This window comes from Dromiciops gliroides, chromosome 2 (genome assembly GCF_019393635.1).
Source record: "Dromiciops gliroides isolate mDroGli1 chromosome 2, mDroGli1.pri, whole genome shotgun sequence".
In the NCBI taxonomy this organism is placed as follows: Eukaryota; Metazoa; Chordata; class Mammalia; order Microbiotheria; family Microbiotheriidae; genus Dromiciops; species Dromiciops gliroides.
In genome coordinates this window covers 35274625-35298918 of record NC_057862.1, presented here as the reverse complement: position 1 = coordinate 35298918, position 24294 = coordinate 35274625, and the positions used below count along the sequence as shown (strand labels likewise).

The following is a 24294-nucleotide window of genomic DNA, read 5'->3' as shown; positions in this document are numbered from 1 at the left end:
TTTGACAAAAACTTCTAGGAAAAGTGGAAAGTAGTCTAGCAGAAATTAGGTTTAAACTAATATCTCGGGGCAGCTAGCTGGCGCAGTAGATAAAGCACCGGCCCTGGATTCAGGAGGACTAGAGTTCAAATCTAGCCACAGACACTTAACACTTACTAGCTGTGTGACCCTGGGCAAGTCACTTAACCCTTACTGCCCCAGAAAATGTATCTGAAAATAAGACCAATGGAAACATGACATAGATAAAAGGTCTCATAATAAACACATTAGAAGACTGACGAAGAAATGCCCTTTTGTATCTATGAATAGGGGAAATAATCATGACCGAACCCAGGACAGAGAGGCTCACTCATGATAAAATGGACAATCTGGATTGCAGAAGGTTTTAAAAGTCTGCACGAACATAACCAATATAGTTAAAACCAGAAAGGAAACAGTTAAATATTTGCAGCAAATTTCTGTGACAAAGATCTAATTTCCATAACATACAAGGAACTGATTAAAATTTGTGAATACAAAAGTAACTCCCCATTTGATGAATGATCAAGAGATGAATAGGCAACATTCAAAGGAAGAAATTCAAATTTTCAACAGCCATCTGGAAAAATGCTCCAAATCACTAATAATTAGAGAAAACCAAAGAAGAGCAATTTTGAGTTTCCACGTCACAGCTATCTGTGGAATGCCAACTAACTGTTCTAGGCCTTCTTCTCGTCTCCCCCTTTTTACTGGTTCCTTTGGTGGTCTCATCAGCTCCCATGGATTCAGTTACCTCTATGTAGATGATTCTAAGATCTACTTATCCAGCCCTAACTTTTCCTCTGACCTCTAGTCTCAACTCCCCAGTCTTCTATTGAACATCTCAAACTGCCCCCACCCTCAGCCCCCATCACCCTTAGACCATGGTCACAGCCTGCTGGTTTACCCTGCTTCAAGTCTCTCTCCACCATAGCCTGTCCTTCACTCAGTTATCAAAGTTGTTTTCTTAAAACTCAGACCTGACAGATCTGAATATGCCGCCTCTATATTCCTTATAAGCCTCTGGGATCAAATATAAAATCCTCTGATTGTCTTTTAAAACTCCTCACCCCCTGAGCCCTTCCTACCTTCCCAGTCTTCTACGCCTTCCTTCCTTCCATGGACTCCATCCTTCAGTGGCACCGGCCTCTTTGCTATTCCTCGAACAAGGCACGCTATCTGCTAACTACATGAATTTTCACTGGCTGCCCCCATGTCTAGAATTCTCTTCTTCCTCATCTCTATTTCCTGGCATATCTGGCTTCCTTCAAGTCACAGCTGAAATCCCATTTTTTCCAAGCCACTTTCTCAGTCTTCCTTAATTTTAGTGCCTTCCCTCTGAGATTATCTCAAATTTATCCTCCAAATATCTATTTGTACATAGTTGTTTGCATGTTGTTCACCCCTATTAGACAGTGAGATTCTTGCCGAGGTCAGTTTTTATTTTTCTGTGTATCCCCATGCTTAGCACAATGCCTGACAAATAGTGAATGTTTAAGGCTTCTGGACTCCATTAACAGAACAGTTCTGACCAAATGACTCCCCTACTCAACTCTAGTGACTCCCTATTATTGCCAGGATCAAATACAATCTGATATTTGGCATTTAAAACCATTCAGTACCTGACTCCCCCCTACTTTCGCCACTCTAATTAGAGGTGACCTCCCTGTGTACACTCTACAGGTACAGCCAAATGAGCTTTCTTTCTATCCTCATACGAGACACCATTTCCCATGTCTAGGCTCAAGCCCAGAATGCATCACCTGGGCTTCAACACTTGGCCTTTCCTGGTCTCCAACTCCTAGTGTCCATCTTCCAAAAGTTATCTCACGTTTACTTTCTAATATATTTTGTATATGGCTGTATGTGTACATTGTCTCTGCTGAGAGAATGTAAGCTCCCCGAAAGCAACGCCTGCTTCTTTCCTGTTTTCATATCCCCAAGGCTTCAATATATTTGTCTGATTGACTGCTATTCACTTACAGAATGGCTAAATTGTGGCCCAGGAATCTGCACCAAAAGACAGGAGGAATAGGAAATATTTACAGGATTGGTTAATATTGATAAACAAATGTAGAGCGAAATAAGTAGAACCAGAAAAAGCAATGCACATGATGAATGACAACAATGTAAATGGAAAAAGGAATGAAGTGAAGCTGAAGGCCATGGAGCTGCAGTGACCAAGCCTGACTCCAGAGAAGAGCAAGGAAAAGCAAGGGGCTTCCTTCATGGCAAAGGTGGGGAATTATGGGTAAAGAACAGACTGCCTGACAAGGTCAATGTTGCTGCCATACATTTTTTATCTTTCTTTTTAAATTTTGTTTTTTTAACAGAAGATCAATAACTAGTTGGAAGGTGTGTATAGATATGTGTATATATATATATATATATATGTATATGAATACAATATAATAATAAAATATGTCAACTAAAAACAACTTTTTAAAAAGAAACCACACTTTTATAATAACATTCATAAGTAAGATCTATTTTTTTAGGGTTTTACTTTGAATCAGCAAGTAAAAATCTGATTAAATGTGTAAATCAGAAAATATTCATTATTACTTTAAAATTGAAAACCTATTTCCACCCAGCCAATTTTATCATCATATATAAAGTAAAAATCATAAGAAAGGTATATAATGCTAATTTCTTAGATAATAGTCACTTGAAAAAAAAACTACAGATACCATCAAAAAAAGTAATCAAGAATGAGAGAACAAAAGTCAATCCGATTCATGCCTGTCACATTTACCCAAAGAAAGAGGAAACCTTGAAATATACCAAGACACCATAGCAATGAGAGAGGTGACCACTGGGAATATAATCTGGTAAAAAAAACCAAGAATCATGACCTGAAGTCTCAAGAGGTGGTACATAGTTTGATAAAACTTATCATTACGCAAATTCTACTGAACAGCTGTGACTCCTCTTATTAGAAAGTTCTTTATTCAAGTATTACCATCTTGAAAAGCTCAACAATAACAGCTACATGACAACGACAATTTTATGTAACAGATAAGGTATATGATGAAAGACACAAGTCAACCAATCTATTTTTCTATAGGGGTAAAAAAAGTCTATGTGGTTTATCCAAGTTATAACCTATGTACATTAGGGACAGCATGAGCAAAATGCAGCTAATCCATTGCCTGAAAACAGACACCATAGAAAAGAGACAAGCCATCTTCCGATATAGGATGACAGTTCACCAGCTGTCTCCCTGCCACTCAGGGGCAATTACAAATGCTCTATCAGCTTTCTGATAGGTGGGGATGATGAATGAGGACAAGCCTTGTGTCTTTTTTGCAGATTCTGACGTTCCTTTCCTGATCTAATCTGAGGCTTAATAGATGACTCAAAGGCAAGTACAGAGTTCAACAAGCTTATTCATTTATCATATTGCAAGGACTGAGAGGTCTTAGTTGTCAATAATACAGATGACTTCAAAATACGTAATACAAATGAACTGGGTCCACCTTAACAGACAGAAGATGTTTCTGTGAATTCTCAAATTTCAAAAACAGCAGTTTGGGTTAATATCAAATTCCATCTTCAGAAACCTGATTAATGACTCCATATGCCCCATATTGAGAGTGATTTCTCTAACACATTGATCAAAGTAACCAATTATCACAAGACAAACATCTAGCATTTTTCAGTTGGCTCTCTGTAGGATTGTGGGCAGTTCGATGTGCTGCACTGAAGGGCACTATTCTGGGGATAAGGATCTCAAAGTTCTGGTGCCCACCTCCCCACTTAAGACTTGGGTGACTGAGCAAGTTATCTACCTATGAGTGGCTTGAGTCTCCATTTCTTCATATACAAAATGAAAGGGGTGGGCCGGCTTAAAAATTATATTAACTCTAATTAAACTAACCTCTCATTGCATTGTTTATTCTCCTTAGGATGCACATTGTCTTTAAAAAAAATTCAGTTTAGTGTTCATATATGATGACTCTAAACTCCCCTCTCTATTTTTACCATAAGAATGTAAATAAGGAGACACCTGTACTGAAATTTTAAATAAATTCTTGCTTAGACTTTTAATAAGCATATCGAGTTTTCTCTTTAAGAATTAAAATGAGGCAGCTAGGTGGCGCAGTGGATAGAGCATCAGCCCTGGATTCAGGAGGACCAGAGTTCAAATCCAGCATCAGACACTTAACACTTACTAGCTGTGTGACCCTGGGCAAGTCGCTTAACCCTAATTGCCCTGCAAAAAAAAAAAAAAATGATAATAATAAAATTAAAATTAAAAAAAAGAATTAAAACCACAGTCTGTTCCCCCTTGCCCATTATACATATATAAATGGAGGGGTAATAAGGACTACCTAAGCCATGCCAAAGTATTTTATTCCAGAGCTGACATGATTTATATGCATAAAGTTTTAAATTTGCAAAGCAGTTTTCTTATAATAACTCTGTCAAGTAGGCATTGTAAGGATTATTATTTTTATTTTACAAATCACAGATTTTAAGGTCAAACAGACCTCAGAGGTCATGTAGTCCCCCCCCCTTCTCACTTTACAGATGACCAAATTGAGCCTTGTTGAAGTTAAGGGATTAGCCTGAGGGAACACAGGGAGTAAATAGCAGGGTTTGGATTTGACCACAGGTCTTCCTCTCAACTCCATATCAAGCAATATACCTATTGTCTCAAAGCTGAGAAAGATGTCTGAGAGGCTGATCTGCCCATGGGCACAGAGCCTGGATTTTTCAGTTGTGAAAAAATATTATGAAGAATTCCCATGGTATTATAATATATTACAATATTATATAATAATACTGGCGCCAGGATTTGTAACCTGGGCCTTTTAAGAGTCCCAAATCAATGCTCTTCCATCTGATATATCACGACGCCGCACTGAAGTTTTGAAACATGAAACACTCGAGTGCCTGGATGTGAAATTTCATCATCTTGTACCTCCATGAAAAGCTCTGCTATGGTGCCTCTTAGTGGTAAACAATAGTGGTGTCAGGCCACAGACTGAGAAAACCATGGAGTAACATCATCTATATTGCATTGTACTTTTACTTATTTTGCTTAACATTCCCCAGCTATATTTTAAATTGTTTCTGGCTCTGCTGGGGGCATGTGGCCCTTGGGTCTGATGCCCCTAAGTCCTTGAAGGATATGCCAAGAGAGTGTGGACTCTGGTAGGGCTGACCACACTTACGGCATGCTGCCAGGAGCAGACTGGATCAGCTGGCTAAAACCCAGTCTAGCCCAGCACACTGAGATCACCGTTGCAAGGCCAGCCATGAGTTGCCCCATAAAATATATATACCTAAGAAGACATCTGATGGTCTCTCTGCATACAATGAATCTGTTTCTACAATGTCAGATTTGATCCCCCGATGGTGGCCATTCCCAACAAAAGTCTTCCTCTACCTTCTCCTTCCTCTTGCGGCTATTTCTCACACAAGAGTTTCCATCTCCTGTCTCTAGGACCCAGGCTGTGCCCCATGTCTGGAGGGCGTTCCCCCCATGCCTCTGCTTCTTTGAAAGCTCAGCCCAAGCGCTGCCTCCTCCTGAATGTCCTTCCTATCCCTTCTCAAGTATCCCTCCTTCATCCTCCCAACTGCCTTGTATTTTCTTCATGGATCTTTTGCTTTTACTTGAATATGGACATGGAGATAATATCAGCTGTTTGTGGGCTTCTTGACTGACTGGTGGAAGAATAAGGGAAGGGGATAAGCATATACTGAGTACCTACTATGTGCGATGTGATTTCGTTGGATCCTCACAATAATCACATAAGATGGGTGCTGTTAGTTATCCCTGTTTTATAGCTGAGGAAACTGAGGCAGAGGATAAGTGACTTGTCCAGGGTCACACAGCTAGTAAGGGTCTGAGACTGCACATAAACCTAGGCCTTCCAGCACCATTCACCACGCCATCCAGCTGCTTTAGTAGGTGATGTGGAAGATGACCATGGGTTCTTAAAGATCACAGGAACACAAGCTATATTAGATACAACTATAACTGAAAATGCTTTCAATCTGAACACTAGGATCAAGTCTGTATCATATGTCTCCCAGTAACCTGCCTATCTAAGTACTCACTGGGTGAGGAGTATTGTGTCCATAACTTCTAAAAGATCAGCTATGAAGTTCCCCCCTTAGACTGTGAGCTCCTTGAGAGCAGGACTGGCCTTTTGCCTTTATATCCCTAGCATTTAGCATGCAGTAGGCACTTAATAAGTGCTTACTGGTCATTTAAGAAAGTAACAATAATAAAGGAAATGACATATGTTTGAAGAGTGACATTATCACTATACTGCTTTGTAATTTCCAACACAAATGAGTTTTGTTTTCATATATTCTGATCAATGAACAAACCGAATTATACGATGCAGAAGAATTTTTTGTTTATCAATATTTCCTGTATAACACTTTGTGCATAAATATTCAGTGCTACAGCAACAAAACAATACAGTTTAAAGCACTATTTTGCTATCTGGCATTTTGGAACTAACACACATTTCCTAAAACTTGGGATACCAATGCTAATTTTTAAAGAATTGCTTTTGAGGCAGCTAGGTGGCGCAGTGGATAGAGCACCAGCCCTGGAGTTGGAGTACCTGAGTTCAAATCCAGCCTCAGACACTTAACACTTGCTAGCTGTGTGACCCTGGGCAGATCACTTAACCCCAATTGCCTCACTAAAAAAAAAAAAAAAAAAAGAATTGCCTTCAATGAACAAGCATTTAATCCCCCCCCCCCCCCCCGCCATCTTTACCTCCCCCAAGCCCCACCCTCTCCACCCTACACATGCCCTTGAAAAAAAGAAAAAGAAAACCCTTGTCAACAAATATGCACAATCAAGTAAAACAAGTCCCCACACTGGCCATGTCCAGTATAGAATGTCCCATTCTGCACTGTAAGTCCATCTCCTCTCTGCTTCATCACCAATCCTCTAAAATCAGGATGGATTACTGTCCTCATTGGGCTTCTTAAGTCTCTCAAAGTTGTCTTTACAATGTTGTTATTGTATAAATGATCTCCTGCTTCTTTAACATTTAATTAATTTCTCTTAAGACAATATCTTATATCCAAAGCCAAATGTAAGCGTTTTGATCCATTTATACTATGTCTGAACAAAAAAGCCTAAAGAAAATGTGAAAGAAGCTACTTTCTCTAAGTTGGTCACGTCAGTGCTGCAGCATCTAGAACACCTTTTCTCACAGTAACCTTTTCTGTATGCTGGTGAGAGCCTTGGAAGCTAGCCCATGAAAGCTCATTGAATCAATAATGAGAGTGAGGCGGCTGAAACACTGCAAACATGGTAAAATTTGGGGGCTATCATGGGAACCTGAGCAAGCTGCCCCACTGGACATATGATGAAAGGGAAGCCTGGGAAAGTCAAGGGACTGGCCTAACAAGTGGCCTTGTCAGGGACCTGTGTCCCCAGGGAAGCCTGGCCAGCCTGGCCTGCACCCTCTGCCGACTCGACAGAGCATGCCAGCATCCCGAAAAGGCCAAAGCCTGAGCGAGGTGTGAATGGGGACCTGAACACACCTCCAACACAGGGCTCCACTCCTGGATGTGTGCTATAAAGGAGGCAGACACAGGGAAAGAAGGATCCAAGAAAGCCAAGAGGCACTTCAAAAGGACTCTACTCTGCCCCCAACAGCAGTGGACAGTAGCAGCAGCTGAGCAGCCAGGGAGAACAGGGGACCAGCAGAGAGGCCGAGGCGGTAGTTCTGGACGAGGGTCTGTATCTAAACAGTTCTCATCAGCCTCACGTGGCACTCTGGGCCATCCACACGAGATGCCCACACAGGCTCCTGGGTGGGGTGGAAGGTGAGGAGAGATGGCTCGAAAGGTGAATTGCTTGACTTTCTGGCAACACTGAATTTTTTATCCTTGCAGAGATCTCAACCTTAACAGAAATTCCTGGTCAATAATCAAATCAAAACATGTAAGTCAAGTAAATTAATGAAACTCTGGGGTTTCTGGGGGATGGAGTAGACCAGGCGGTGATTACAAGTGTAACATGCTGCTTTCTTCAGCAGATGGCTCACACAATCTTCCCTGCCACTTACACACACCCAACTCTCCAGCCCTTCAAAAGACGCCCACTGGATCCTACTGTATCCACTAGTTCCTGGGCTATACTCACGCTCCTTTTCTCAGCCAAACTCCCACTCTCTGTACTCTTTGCCTCCATTTCCTCTCCTCTTAGTCCTGGCCCTTGGCTTGTGACTTCATCCCTCCGCTTACTCTCTCAGAAGAGGCCAACGATGGCTCATTTGCCAGATCAAATGGTCTGCCCTTTCTCAGTTCTCATCCTTCTCAATCTCTCACCATTGGACACTGATGCGTCTCCTGTCTTCCTTGAGTTTTTAGGACACTGCTCTCTCATTTCCTTGGCCCAGATGATGCTTCTCAGTTTCCTTTGCTGGTTCGTGTTCTGCATGATAGTCCCTAACTGTGAAGACCCCCTCGGGCACCTAGGCCCTCTTCTGATATCCCTGGATACTGTCACTTGGTGACCTCAGTGGCTCCCTTTGGTGTAATCACCATCTCTATGCAGATGCCTCCCAGACCTATCTATTTAGCTCTAGTCCCACACCTGCAACCACTTCCTGGCAATCTTTCAAACTGGCTTTCCAGAGGTACTCCATATTTAACCTGTCTGAGCCTGAACTCCTCTCGCCCTCAAGCCCATCCCCTTTCCACACTTCCTCATTTCTGCTGAGAAGCCGACCGCTTCAAGTCCTCCAGGGTAACAACCTGGGCCCTGCCCCTGCCCCTGCCCCTTCACCTCCTTCACGCCAGAGAAACACGAAGTGCCGAAGCTTTTCCACTTCTACCCCTGACTCGATCTGGAACTTCTGCCTCCTTCTCCCTCCTCACTCAGCCCAGGCTCTTCCCCTAGGACCTCTGCCACAACCTCCTAAGTGGTTTCCCTGCTCCTGACCCCACCCCACTCTGCAGTCACGTCACTCGCCCTCAACGCCCCGGCTTTTTGTCTTTGGGGTCAGATATCGGCTATAGGTTTGGCTTTGAAAACTCTCCACAGCCTGGCTCCAACCTACCTTTCCAAGTTCACCAGGTTATTGCTTCCATTCCTTGACCTCACTGTTTTGTCCAAGGGGCCTTCCTCCTTTTCCACTGTGTCCTTTGTGCTGACTGTCCTCCATGCTTGGAGCATGTTCCCACCTCAGCTCTGCTTCCCAAGGAGGGCTCCCCAAGCCCCTGCTGGTCTACCTGACACATATTTGTAAACTTTGTGTATGTACTTGCATTTCTAGTGCCTAGTACAGTGTCTAGCACTGTACAGCAGGGGTGCTAAAAGGTTTGCCAATCAACTGACTGTACTGATTGACTATTGTTTGTCTTTTGTTCTTGAAGAGCCCCATGACATGGGGAGGTGATGACATGACTTGCAGTGAATTGGATTTAAGTGAGGAAGGACTGTGCAAAGTCACCAGCCTCACTCTCTTCTCCAGAGCCATATGGGTCCAATGGCAAGATATATAAATCAGGACGACTAGAGAGATGGCCCCGGATGTTTTAGGCAATCAAGGTTAAGTGACTTGTCCAGGGTCACACAGCCAGTAAGTGTCAAGTGTCTGAGGCTAGATTTGATTTCAGGTCCTCCTGACTCCAGGGCCAGTGCTCCATCTACTGCATCGCCTAGCTGTCCCATCAAAAACAGTAAGACTGGGGCAGCTAGGCAGCGCAGTGGATAGAGCACTGGCCCTGAATTCAGGAGGACCTGAGTTCAAAATCCGGCCTCAGACACTTAACACTTACTAGCTATGTGACCCTGGGCAAGTCACTTAACCCCAACTGCCTCACTAAAACAAAAAAACAAACAAAACAAACAAACCCCAGTAAGACTGATTCTGCTTCTTAATTTCTGTCCTTGTCATAGAATATAGTCGGGGTCTTTCAACAAGAGAAGGAATACTCTTTATTAGTCAAACTGACCCTCTCCTAGAAAGTCATCAATGATTCCTTGTGTCCTATGGACCTATTTCTCTGATCCAATGTCGTCTCTACAGAGGAATACAAAACTCTACTCCAGCCAAGGGGGACTGCTAAGGCCCGATGAAAACGCCATGTACTTCCCATCTCTGACCTTTTGTTTATCTCCTTTCCTCTAGGAAGAAGTTCCTGCTCATTCTCTCTTTTCTATTCATCCTTCAAGGTTCGAGTTGTAACTCCTTTAAGAATTCTTTCCTGAGCATATTGTTCAAAAGTAACCTCCTTCCCTGAATGTCTGTACTGCTGCTACTACTTCCTAGGGATATGAGAGGATCATCTCTGCTGTTAGCGAACAGTTTCCTGGGCTCCCGGAGAGCAGAGATTGTTCCTCCCTCTCTTCATCAAAAAGAATTTCTTTGGTGCCTCTCCTGTGCCAGGTACAGGCCTGGGCTCCCTGCTGGGGGCAGCCTCTGCCCTCAAGAAGCCCACACCCTCTTAAACTTCACCGAATTCTCCTCAATGCTCAGCAGACGATGGGTGCTCCACAAGTAGCTCCCGAGTGAGTGAGCTAAAGCATCCATTTCCACTCATAATTATTCTCTGCAGTCCTTACTGCAGCACAAATATGGAACTGCAGCCTGCTTATCTGCCAACAGGATGCCACAGACACAGACAAGGCCCGAGGGCACTCTGCCCGTCTGGAGGAGCATCCCTGAGAAGCAGCTCCCCTCTGAGCAGGTGCTGCAAGGCTGGTGCTGCCACGCGGTGTGACGCCTGTTCTTTTCAGAGGCGGACGCCATCATCAACAGGCACTAACTGAGCACTCCCTCTGTATTGGGAGCTGTGCTCAGCCCGAGATACAAAGAGAGGCAACAACCATCCCCGGCCCCCCAAAGAGTTTGCCATCTGACTGAATGAGCGGTTTCGGAGACTTCTAAAGTTTGCCTGAGGATGAGAAACCATGAGAAACAAGTCCACAAACCAAAGCAATATTGGCAGTTAGTGGACAGTGCTGAAATGCCCCACCCTTTACCCAGAGTTCTCACTCCATAATCTAAAGATTCCTCTGGCTCTTTGGTCAAAGAAGGCCTCAGGCAGGTGAAACAAAGAAGACAAGTAGGGAGGAAGAATCATCAAAGTTAATATAGTTGGTCACTGACTTAAGTTGGTTTAAAAATCTTTCGGGGGGGGGAAAAAACCCCTAAGGTTTAGGTAACAAATACATAAAAGAGATTTAGAATCAGCTATTGGGTGAAATTGAAAGTTTGACTTTTTTTTAATAATCAGTATTTTGTTATAGTTCTCTGTGTGTGTTTTAAATTGAAAATTACAACTTATACTTGCCGATCTTAGTCCATTTTAATAACTAGCATTTATATACCATTTTAAAGTTGTCACAGAACTATGCAAAATGGTCTCATTTGCTCTTCATTTAAGAGCCGCATTTTGCAGCAGAGGAAACTGAGGCAGACAGAAGTTAAAAGTTAAAAAATAAAAAAGATTTGCCCTGGGTCACACAGGCCCTATTTGAACTCAGGTCTTCCAGACCACAGACCCAGCTCTCTAACCACTGAACCACCTAGCTGAATGTTCAAAAACTGTACAGGACAATTCAGAATACTCGTGTTTCATTTCTTTTCAGTTTATCATCACTCAACATTCTTCTTTTGGACATGCTCGACATGGTAGTTTACGCATGCTCTAGGACAGTGTCACTGGTTTTACTTAGAAACTGATGTGGGCATCTCTGAAGCATCTCCTTCAAATCTCTCCCTGCCTCCATCCCTACCCACCCCCCCCCCCCTGCTCCGCACCTCTCTCCTCATCTCTGTCTCTTTAAAGAATTCTGGCAACACATCACTGTAAAACTTCTACAAGAAAAAACAAACACATTACTCAGTAAAGAATCCTGAGTTTACATTTAAAAGGGATGCAGTTCATAAATTTGATCATTTTATAACATAGCTTTTAGGTCTTTTTCATCCAAATGAAACTTAACAATTGCTAGTCATCTAATGTAATCTATGTTAACAAAGCTAAGATTACCTCACACCCTTCGGAAAAAACAGATAAGTAGCAATTATGTTTGGTGTTGGTTGTTCAAGAGCCTCTTATTACTATTTATTCACTGGTAGTTATACACATAACAAGACAAAATTTCAATCGAATATGGATCAACTAAGATTTATACCATATATCTGTATTCCTAAATATCTCTCCCAGAGATAGATACCACATAAACCATATAAGCACCATATAAGTGTGAATGACTGTTGTTATTATTTTCGTTAATAGGTGTCACAAATATTTACTAGAGAAGGATTATATCACTAAGTACTTAAAACATCTGACTTGGGGCCACTTCAGATGTTTTGTCCTCATTTTGCCCCTTAGCCAAACAGTGGAGCATAGGACAACAAGAGTCAGAATTAATTTGGAGCCAGCAATGCTAAGCTGATGCATTAATGCAAACCCAGAAATGTGGCCTGGGGCTCACCAATGCAAAGTGCTCAAGCAGGAGGGACCAATGATTGTTGCTCCTTTTTTTCCCTTTTTTTTGAGTATTGGCATCATTAACCCTAAGAACCACCAATGAGAACCTTTAAAGGAATCTGAGTGCTCAGGGCTGTGATGGCCACAAGAGGAAAAGAAGTCATTATCTGCATGTAATGTAAAGACAGAGAGGAAAATCAGGGTGAAAAAAAGCTCAGGTGAACTTGAACTCCCCTGGTGGTTTTCTACCTCGGATCATCCTCTAGCAGGTATTTTAATCTCCTCCTTGGTGATAAAGCCCCAGGGCATCCTTCCCAGAAACCCCCTTTCTAATGAGGTGATAGTCAGGGGGTATATAAATGGCATCTGCTAAAAGAACTAAATGCAGAAAATAAAAAACAGAAGATTAGAAAGGAAACAGCAAGTTTGGAACACAGTTATCAAAATATTTCTACAAAATTCCAAGTTCCTAGTCCTCATATCAAGAACCCCTGGTCCAGAGAAAAGGAGATGGAAAGTGAAGAGGAAAGAAAACAGAGAAGTCATGCAGGGGAGGAAGGGCATGCCGCCCTTCAAAGTACAGAGCCAATTTAAAAAGCCAACAGGAAGGAAAAGGGACACCACTACCACCATCATCATTTAATAACAAGAGCTGACATTTCTAGAGTACCTACCTCTGTGCCAAGCACTGTGTAAAGCACTTTACATATGTTATCTCCTCTAAGCCTCACAACTCCCTGTGAGGTAGCTGCTTATTATTCCCAAATCACAGATAAGGAAACTGAGGCAAAGATTAAGTGATTTACCCAGAGTCACACAGCTAGTGTCTGAGGCAAGATTTGAATTCGGGTCTGTAACGATTGGAATGATGCCACCTGCTGGAGAGCTACTGTAGGAAAGCTCCACCATGAGGAGAAGGCACCTAAGGGCAAGCCATGTGGCTTTTCTTTGGCGTCAGGAAGTGAAGTTTGCTTAAATGCTGAAAAGTCTAACTCTTGCTAAAGCTTATAATTAATTTACTGGCAACCACTCATTAGATATTTTAGACAGACTACCTAGAATTTTAGCCCTTTACAGGTTTTCCTGACTCCAGGCCCAGCGTTCTATCCATGGTACCATCCAGTTGCCCCATGATATGCCCATAATATGGAGATCTACTTTTAAATGTAATTGAAATTACACTGTATTGGGATCTGGTCATCAAAACTAATGACTCACTCAATGGGGAGTCTCAAAAGAGATTAACATTCCCTAAACAGGCTGTTACTTCAAACAAAACCAACCTTCATCTAGCAAAGTATGCCAGTTACAAGGAGAAGGTCAAAGCACTTGTAAGGCACTTAAGCACAGTGCCTGGTACACCGTGGGTGCTTAATAAAGAATTCTTCCCTTCCCCTTAAGCCTCTGTCCTGTCTAGGACACTGCTGAGGCTGCTGTGAGCTCCCCCTGCATGAACAGGGTCAGAAGGGTCATCTTAACTATGAGGAAATGGCCCCAGAGAGGTTTTCGGGGTTTTTTCCCCCAAAGTCATGCAGGTTGCGTTGGAAGCAGGTTCTGATCCCTTATCCTCTGACTCAATATTCAGTGAAAGAAAACAGCACCAAATTAAGTAAACTTTCCCTTATTCTAAATTCGTGCAGAGCATATTTGTAAACACTCCCATAGAGCCTCCATGGGATTCAGAAGAGCTTCCAAAGAAACCAGTGCCCATTTCCGATGTTGTCAGAACACAAGGATAAATAACTGAGAACGTGATTTGTTTTTTATCAAGGAAGAAGGTCAAGAAATAGAAAGAGGAAAAAAAAAATAAAACAGAAAGCGCTCCAAACCAGCACCTCGAGTCCTCCTTCTGACCCTACTCAAGCAGCCAGGGAGCTCCCAGCAACCTCAGGAGTACCAGGCGCAGATGGCGGCTGCTGAACTGTACGTACAGACCCCTGGGGGCTACGTGCTGACTTTGGTTTAAAATGGGATGTTGTCATTTTTATTTACCTTGTGAAATATTTCCAGTTACATTTCTGTCTGACTCACCCAGTGGCCCGCCTGCAGCCCACAGCCTCATGCTGCCTGCCCACTGAGTACCCACCCCCCATCTGGAGCACAGATACCCGCTCCAACCATGCCAATAGCAAGCTCTCTCAACTCTGCTTGAAGACCCCCGGGGATGAGAAACTCAATGCATCACGGCCATTCTCCTTCGGAATGGCTTGGCAGAAGAAGTGCAGTAGGTCTGAAGTCACCCTAAATGTCAGTTGACTTGTTATTAATGTCTTCTCAGACATTAACATGCACATTAAGTACTGACTATACATACAGCACTCACCCTCTCTATGTGGTACAGAGGAAAGAACAGTGACTGTAGAAGCAAGTCTCACCTCCGACACCATCTGTGTGACCATACAAACCCCTTGACCTTCTTGAGCACCAGCCTCTTCAGGGGTAAAATGAGTCGACTGGACTCAAGGGATCCTTTCCAGCCTTAGAGCTAGGACCCTAAGAGCCTGGTCTCTCATCATCTCCTAACTTCAGTTATCACTGTCTCGACACAGATGAGTCTCTCTGTCTCTGTCTCTGTGTCTGTCTGTCTGTCTGTCTGTCTCTCACAGACACACACACACACACACACACACACACACACACACACACTCTCTCTCTCTCTCTCTCTCTCTCTCTCATGCTCCATGGGAGCTCTCCAGCTGCCATATTTCTGCAGGGCTATCAGACATCTCTAACTCGGGAGGGTCCATTAGCACCATAAATTCAGAATGCCCCAACCTAAATCTATTACTCTCCTCTCAGAGCATGTCTTTGATCCCCACTTCTCTCTTTCTGTTGCCACCCTTTCCCTTCCCCACTTCATTTAATCAGTTGCTCCAGCCTTTCATTCCAACGGCCACACAATCCCTTCAAAGCTTTGTTTCACAAGTCCTTGTTGTCCCTCAGCTGTACTCCTGCAATTCTCTCACAGCAGTTTCTCTCCCTTCACTCTCTCCTTCACACCATTGCCAAAATAATCTTCTAAATGAAGAGGTCCAACGATTTTGCTCGCTGGTTCAAAAACATTCTGCAAGTTTGTGCCTCTGGATGAAAGCTGCCCTCCTCTACCTGCCAATACAGTCCCTAACAATGTGGAGCCCACTTTTCCACTTGGTTTCAGATGACTACCTTTCACACATACCTTTTCTGGGCTAGAGGCAAACAGGGCTGCCAGATGTTGTTCCCCAACCTTGTTCTGATCTACCCAGAAGATCCTGCCTCACCCAAAGAATATGCTCCCTCTTAAAGGGTAGGACCATGGGTCCAGAGCTAGAAGGAATCTTAGGGAACATCGACTCTAATCCCTTCATTTTGCAGAGGCCAAGAAAGAGGAGGTGACTGGCCTGAGGCCACCCAGGGAGTAAGGGGCAGAGCCAAGGATTGGGCCCAGAGTAAGCTCTCTGTTCCATGGCTCCATGCTGTCTCTTTCTTCAGTGTCAAGGCTGGAGGCCATGTTGTTCATGAAGCCCGACCTCACTAGCATGTGATGCTTTTCCCCCCAACATATTTCTTAAAACCCTTCGTTTGGGATTCTGCCTTTCTTCTGTACATGTCTTATCTCCCTCCATCAGATTGATAGATTTGCTTGAATCAAACATTAAAGTAATTAGAAGAGCTTAAGTAAGAGAAATCTGGCCGAGACTGAAATAGGATCGAATATACACACACATGCACATTATGCCCCATCACATTCTCACACATTCCAACAGAAGACTGAGGGAGTAAAAAAATGTTGGCCTATGGTCTTGATTTACTGATTGGTGATTAGTATGCCTAAATCTGATTTCACTAGCCAATAAAACAAAAAATAAGTGTAATAAAATTGTTTAAAGTCCTGAAGCAATGCTCCAAAAAAAAAACACATATAAAACAGAGAATCCTTAGGTTAAAAGAAGTTGACAAATTAAAACCAACCATGCTGTCTGTAAGTAAAAATGTGCACAGACATAGAAGCTACATACTAAAGATAAAGGTAATATTTTAAATTCATCTTGAAGACAGAATTTTATAATTAATTGACCCATTCAAAATACTATCATAAAACTGAAGATTTATGGTAAATGGCTTTAGCTTTGTTCGTTTTGTGTGGTTCATATTGATAAAGAAACAAGCATTTCCCTAGTGTTTGCAAAACAGGGCAATACAAAGGTCTATTTTAAAAAATATATTGAGAGTGATTTACTAAGGCCAAGAAACAAGGGGTACCTTAAAAATCAACCATGTAAATGAGGATGAAGAAAGGCACAGAATGAAAGGAACTGCCCATTATTTCTCAAACTGTCACCAACACCCAGAGGAGTCCCTGCCCTTTCCCTTCTGCCACAACACCAAGCACTAACAGGCAACGAGGTCAGCAAACAAATCACTTTCCTAAATACACTGTTGTGCTTCTGTTGTTTCTCACCTCAACATTACATTTTTATTCCTCAGTCATATAATTAGCTTATTTACTGGCTGATCAAAAAACTAATTGGGGGAGACTCTAGACTCACATTAGATTTAAAATATTCTATCAAGCATATGAGTACTTTAAGATTGGAGCTCTCAAGGAAACTTAAGAGGTTCTCATAATTCCTCAGAATTCCACTAAAAATTACCCAAGTTCTTGCTCCATATTTAAGTACATAAAATTTTTTAAAATTAGACAAAACATGCATTTGCACATTGTTCATACATAAATCTGAATCATATTTTTGTGACACACTTGCCAAAAGAAAAAAGGCTATTAAAATTAATTTCCAAAATGGGCTAGTCTGAATTTTAGTTTCTGTATCTTGGTAAATTTACTGTTCCCTAGGTCTAATATAAATGAAAACAAGGCACAAAATTACATATAAGTAAATATGGTATAAATAAAACTGGCCATTCGATATTTTCCCAGGAGGCAAACCCCCCTACTTACAGCACAAAAACAAAATACAATTGTAATACTACAATTCAGGTGTTTTTCTACCTTTACCATTGAGCCTGGAATAAGGATAGGGTTAAAACCGACACATACCAGCCCTTTCTGTAATCTCTCAAGGAGCCCAGAAAAACTCCCTGGTCAATTTCCAATAATAAACAAAACAAAACAAAACAATAAAGCTTTCTTCCTAGGCAGTTCTCGATTATGCTTAACAAGCTTAAAACAAAATGTGTCAAAGATCAAGAGTTAGTTATCTGAGATGTCAAGTGCACAAGGTCAAAGGTGTAATTTTATTAGGTCAGAGGTGGTGTAAATAAAATCTTGTATGTCAGGGAAGAAGGGTCACAGACAAGGTGTATATGATATAAAGACATCACAGATGACAAGTAATAACTTTAAGTAGTATAAGTATGTTCACTATAGATACCTTCATTGATTAAAAATGAAACTTTGCAATGAGTGGCTATAAAATTGCCTTACTAGAACATAACTCACTCACATGCCACTTTGGAAACTTATTTTTAAGCCTATTCTCCTTTCTATGAAAAGAGACTAAAACTGAGAATGAGCTGTATAAATTCTGTGAGAATAATTTAAAAGTATTACTTAGGCATAAACATGATCTTTAGACCCATTTCCATTTAACATGAGAATGAATTCCTTTCAAATTGAAACAGAATATGAAATAAAGATAACCTAGGGTCAATCTGTTTTCTTCATAACATTTAAGTATAAGATTTCCCCCTTATCTAGGCACCCCCTAAATTCACAAAGTTGACTTCAGATTATAAAACAGAAGTATTCTTTGAAAATTCTGCTTGGATCAGATTTTAAAACATTTTTTTAATGTGATAGGGCACTTATACTAAGGTAACTCTGTAGAAATTATTTTTATACTACAAATAATCATGCCCTAATTTGTTTATTTAGCAAGTTTAGAGTTTTCTAAAAGAGACATACACATACAAATAACTTCTGGCCTTTGTTCAAGCCTGCATTATAATAACAATAACAACAGTAGTTAGCATTTATATAGTGCTTTAAGATTAGCAAATTGCTGAACATATTATTTCATTTATCCTGACAACAACTCCGGGAGGAAAGTATTACTATTTTCCGTATTTTAAAGTGAAGGAAACAGGCTGAGAGAGTTGAAATGATTTGCCCATAGTCACAGTTACCAAGTGTTTAGGGTAGGATTCAAACTCAGGTTTTCCTGACTCTAAAATCCAGTGCTCTCACCCATCTAGTGTACCACCTAGCTGACTCATCAAAGAAAAGTGGAGAACAAAGAAACAAAGAAAAATGAAACAATTATGTAGATAATTGAAGCAAAAATAAACACTTTCTCTTAAAAATCTGAAGTGATTTGAGGAAAATAATGCCTTTTACCAAATTTGTCTTCAGATCTATTTTAACACTACATTTCACACTTACTAGAGTATTCCAGGTTTAAAATGAGGGGACTCAGAAATCCGTTTGAGGGGTCACTCTTGGTATTTGGTGCAGACTTTCCTTCAGGGGTGCATCGCAGGAACTTCCTGCCCCTTCAAAAATCACTAACAAGCTCCTGGAGGGTTCTTCTTTTTCACAGGAGCAGTGACATGCAACATGTTGCCATGCCTTGAAAATAGTTACAAGTAGGAAGGAAAATCGGCCTGAAATCAGGCGATTCACAAAACAGATGCATTGTCATTCTTTTTCTCAAGCAGTAAAACACTGAAATGACTGCAAGCCACGAAGCCTTAGGCTAGTGGGGCTTTGGTGCTGGACAGAGAGGCTAGTCTGAGGTCAGGGGCCCCAAGGCCAGTCCTATTGAGGCTCCAAGGCCGGGGCTCTTTGTGATCCATCTGGCTGCTGCCTTAGTCTAAGTTCAGAGATTTGTTTTTTGTGTTCAAAGTACTCCTAAGTGGGGTCTTCCTTTAGGCTAGAATTTTAAACTGGCATTTTCTCCTTTTCCCTGTGTTTTGCTGATGATTTCCAATATCTATGGGGTCTGATTATCTATTTGTATGACATTCTTCGTACAACAGACACTACTGGATGTGTTTTTCTACAGGCTCCCAGAGCTCAAGGCTAAACAGACCACAGAAATACATTAAACTATGGCAATCTGTTCTGTAAAACTCACCACTTCTTCATCTGAGAGTTCTCGTCCTTGGATGCTGCTGTTTTCTCTAACGGCTTGTTGGTGTTTTTTCCCTTTAATGTGACTAAAAAGATGAACCTCTGAAGAAATCTAAGGGTGTAAAATATTAAAAATAATTATAAATACTAATGATAATGTACACATGAGTACACTATTAGATAATGCCCAATAAAGCTAAAAGAAACGTCCATCTGTAGACACTGCAGTGAATAGTCTATGCAACAACACGTGTGGATCCCTAGACAGTTTCAAATGACTACTTAATGTTATTCTCTTTTCAGTGGAATTCTGAAAAAAAACCAGTGCCCTGGGTTGGGGGAGGCCTGTGGCTCACAGCAAGCCTTGGGCCAACCCCAAGGATGGGGTACAGCTTGACTGCTCAGCCCTTCCCTTTTTCCAGCTCCATGAATCACAATGATTTGCTCCACCTGCTCTGAAGCAGAAACCAACCTGTTCCAGTAGCATGTCTGGAGGTTTGGCTTTGCACAAAACCCTTCCTGAATGTCAGGATGAAGCCCTTGGCATTAGAACCAAGGACAGAAGGCAGCAGGTACTGCTGAGGGGATGGCTCGGGAGGACTTGGTCAGTAAAAAAGAGATACTTGATGGGACTATGGGGTTCCCCTCTCTTGTCCATGCCCACCCTGCTGAGCAGGCAGCCTACCAGGATTGCACAGAGCGAGCACTGCTTCTTCCGTTCATACGGGGTGAGTTTGGGGGCGTAATCGGGGTTAGCGTGTCTCCCACTGCTTAACTCGGCCGCCTTTTCCTTTCTTTGTTCAATCTGTTCCATGTGCCTCCGGATGCTCTCATCATGCTGTAACACAGCAAACAACACACATCACATCAAGTGGCCTGAACAGCAGGCAGAAGAAACAGTGTGATCCTGAAAGTTTCAGATGAAGTAAGGGAACATCCAGCTCCGACTGTTTTAGGAGAACATTGATTGGAACCATGCCAACACATCCACATACACATACACATATACATATACACCGCCTCAAACACCTTTCCATGTTCTCTTCATGTGACCAAGGACAATTACAGCCAAGTAGACACAACCTCTAATATGATCATCTCGAACTTCTAAGTTTCTAGACCAACTATGAAAAATGTCACTGAATTTCATTGATTGATTTCAGGTTTATCCCATTATTTCAGAAAAGAAGCAGTGACCTAATCAATACAGGAAAAACACTAGGCCGACAGTCAGACTCAGAGTTCGAGTCCCACCTGTGCTACTGACTACCAAACAACTATGAGCTGGCCTCTGAATACCAGACTACTTATGTGACAGATGGAAATGGGATCCCAGAATCTATTCCTTGGGACAAAGGATTGTGGTGAGGAAAGAACTTCACGAACCATAAATGCAATAACTGCTGTTATTAAATCATATCTGACTCTCACAAAGGGCAACAAAGTACAGTGCATCAAAGTTATAACTCAAGAATAAAATAATGTTTTTTTCATTTAAATTAATCCATGAATATCACTTAGTTTTCATAATGGCCTTGGCCAAACTGGATAAAAGCCTACTTTGATGTCGAAATTAGGAATGACACCTGTTTATTTCTGTTAAGTAAAATTAGGAATCTTAATGCTGATGCTTAAGCTAAGGGGCTTGTTATACATATACAAGCAGAAAAGGACAATATGAGGTCTTTCAAACTTTGCAAAAATACACATGACTCTTCAAATACAAAGAATTCTACCTTGAGTTGAATCTTTTTCTGCAACTCTTCCATAGCTTCCTGTTGAGCTGCAGTGAGCGCTGCTAGTCTCTCTTCTCGATCTCTGTTAAAATATAATAAAAGATAAGAATTGTGGATTCAGCTACAGATATTATCCAACTTACATTGCATGATTTTTTAAAAATGAGGAATGAAACAAGTGGTTGCCCATTGATTGAGAAATGACTAAATAAACAGTGTATATGACTATCATGGAATATTGGTGCACTCAAAGAAAACAGAACACAATGAATACAAAGAAATACAAGAAGATTTATATAAACTGATGCAAAAAGAACCAGGAAAACAACAAATACAATGATTACAACAACATAAATACAAAGAGAAAATTAAAACTGAACTCTGTGTAATTATAATGATCAAGCTTGTCTCTGAAGAAAAGAGATGAGAACAAATAACTTTCCCTTTGCAGAAGAATGGGGAGGACAGCTACAGGCATGGAATACTGCATTACTGTCAGGCTTGCTTGATATGTTGGTTAGTTTTGCAGAATTGCTTTTTTTTTCTCTTTCTCTATTATTCTTTTTTTGAAAAGGTATGGTTAAAAAAAAGAAAGAAAAGGTATGGTTCTCTGTGTGTGTGTGTGTGTGTGTGTGTGTGTGTGTGTGTGTTGGGAGGGGGAGGGAGGAGTAGGGATACAATGGGGAAAAAACAGAATCAGAGGATATCAGTAACACTGTATTAACAAAGAAATGAAGACTCAGAATATGCATTTAATAGAAAGCCATCCAACCTTATATGCTCATGAATTCAACGTATTTAATCCAAACATGCCTATTAAGTACCTTCTATTTCTACATGTAGAAATGGAGGGAAATAACATTTTGGGGATCACAGGGAGTGAACAAAGGCAGAGATGAGAGAGCTCAAGAGGAGAATGGGGAAAGTGAGTAGTGCAGTTTGGAAAGAACACAGAGTACATGAAAGGAAGAAATGTGAGGCAATGTTGAGCAGGCAGCTGAGAGCCTGACTGTCAAGGCCACCCAGGCATTTCAGGATGCAGCATTTGCATTTTATCAGGTAAGCAAGGGGTTCCTTCTGAAGGCTCTTTGAGGGGAAAAGTGACTTTATTGGTGTGATGCATTAAGAAGATTATATGGCAGCAAGCAGCCTGGAGAAGAGAGACTGGAGACTATTAAAATTGGTCTGCAAGGAGGGTGAGGGAAAAGAGAAATACAGAGGAGGTAGCATGGAAGGAAATGGCAACTAAATGGATGTTGGGAATAAAGACTCTATTGAGGCCAAATGATTCTAAGAACGAGAGTAGGAAATAACACCAAGGGAAGGGAGGAGGAGGAGGAGGAGGGAAGTGTTTGGGGACGACCGGTGGCTCCAGGTTGGGTGTGCTGAGGACATAGGAGATCGTGGCAGGAAATCCAAGTGAAGTATCCAGCAGGTAGCTGGAAACATGACTCTGGAGCTCAGGGAAGGGAAACAGATTTGGGAATCATCTGCAGAGAAGTAATAATTTAAATCACAGGAGGGAATCAAATCAGCAAATGAGAGAGTGTAGAGAAAGAAAAAGGGGGTCAAGCTAAGAGCTGTGGGGGTCCCCTATGTGGAAGAGGTGGGAGGAAGGTGAAGAACCCATAAAAAAGTGAAAAGGGCATCAAGAGTGCCCTGGTCTAAGAGATCATCACATTTTAAAGTGTGAAAGGAGATGGCAGGGAAGTGTCTGAGAGTTTTCCTAAAGAGCAAACTCAACAAAAAAGTGTAAAGAAGCTCCTCATTCTCCGTGAGACCAACACAAGGCCTATTCTCCAGACACAGAAGAGGGAAAACCCATGTGTACAACAAGGCTGAGAGCAGCAATTCCGGTGTAGCAAAGTAGAAACTAAAGGGGTGCCCTAGGGAACGGTGGAACAAACTGTGATAGAGGAACATAACAGGCTATCACTGTGCCATGACAAGGGACAAATGGGGCAGTTTCAGAGCAACCTGGGAAGTCTTGTGTCAACTGATGGAGAATGAAAGGAGATGAAATAGGAATAAGGAAAAAAGTCAACTCTAATCAATGCGAAGACCTAACAGGACTCCTGAAGTCCAGTGAGGAAACAGCCCCCTGTCAGGGAGGGAATGGACTCAAATGTGGAATGAGGCGTCATCTTTGGATGTGGTTTTGTCTAAGCGCATTTGATAGGAGGTGGTTTTTTCCCTCCACTAGGGAATGGGAGGGAGAGGGGGGTTAGGGATAGGTTGCTCTATGACTCCCCCACCTCCGAAAAGAAAGAGGGTCATTGAAGCATTTTTTTTTTTTTTCTGTAATAGAGTCACAAGGAAACAGACGAGCAAAGCAAACTGTGTAATAGAGATGTGCAGTTGCAGGTACAATTCTCTTCAGTTCTGCTATGTATATGTAAATGCTTGTTTTATTTGGCATTTGTTAAACTGAGAATAAAGAGATATCCAAAAAAGAGAAGAAAGAAAGAAAAAAGGAAGTTCCTTAATCAACCCGAGAGGATTCTAAGACACTGGTCACTGGGTGAAGGGAACTGATTGGGCCCAGAGAGTATCTATCTTTTGGCTGGCAGAAGACCAGACTCTAGACCGTGGAGGCTTTTAAACAGTGAGCTTCAAGTCCACGCTGAAGAAAAAGCTGGACCTTTACCTTTTCTCTTGGGCCTCCTGAAGAGCTGTTCAAGGCTGGGCTGGGCAGAGCCTTCTCTCCCTCCCTCCCTCCCTCCCTCTCTTTCCTCACCAACAATGGTGGCTTGTGTCACAAGCACATGCACTGTCCCGAGGAGAAAGGGCGAATCCAAGTGTCAAGAGTTTGTGGCCTGCGGATGAAATACTACCCTGGTAATGGCAGAACCCTGAGCCGAGACTCCTGCTAATGCTATAGCCTGGGTTCAGGTGCTTCCAAAGGTGCACAGCAGGGCCCTAAGCAAGGGCTTCTTAAACTTTTCCCACTTGTGACCCCTTTACACCTCAGACATTTTTACGCAAGCCTGGGTAGCTGGGTATATAAAATGGGTGTACATAACCTTCTCCTGT

The 24294-nt window shown here is 42.0% G+C and overlaps 1 protein-coding gene across 1 annotated transcript in view; it reads right to left on the bottom strand.

Annotated features, from left to right (window-relative positions):
• Nucleotides 1-24294, bottom strand: part of SCAPER (S-phase cyclin A associated protein in the ER) — a 379320-nt gene that overhangs the window by 221901 nt on the left and 133125 nt on the right. Inside the window, 3 exon segments of the mRNA XM_043987611.1 lie at nt 19530-19637; nt 20211-20363; nt 21262-21343. Coding sequence (XP_043843546.1) covers nt 19530-19637; nt 20211-20363; nt 21262-21343 — 343 coding nt within the window.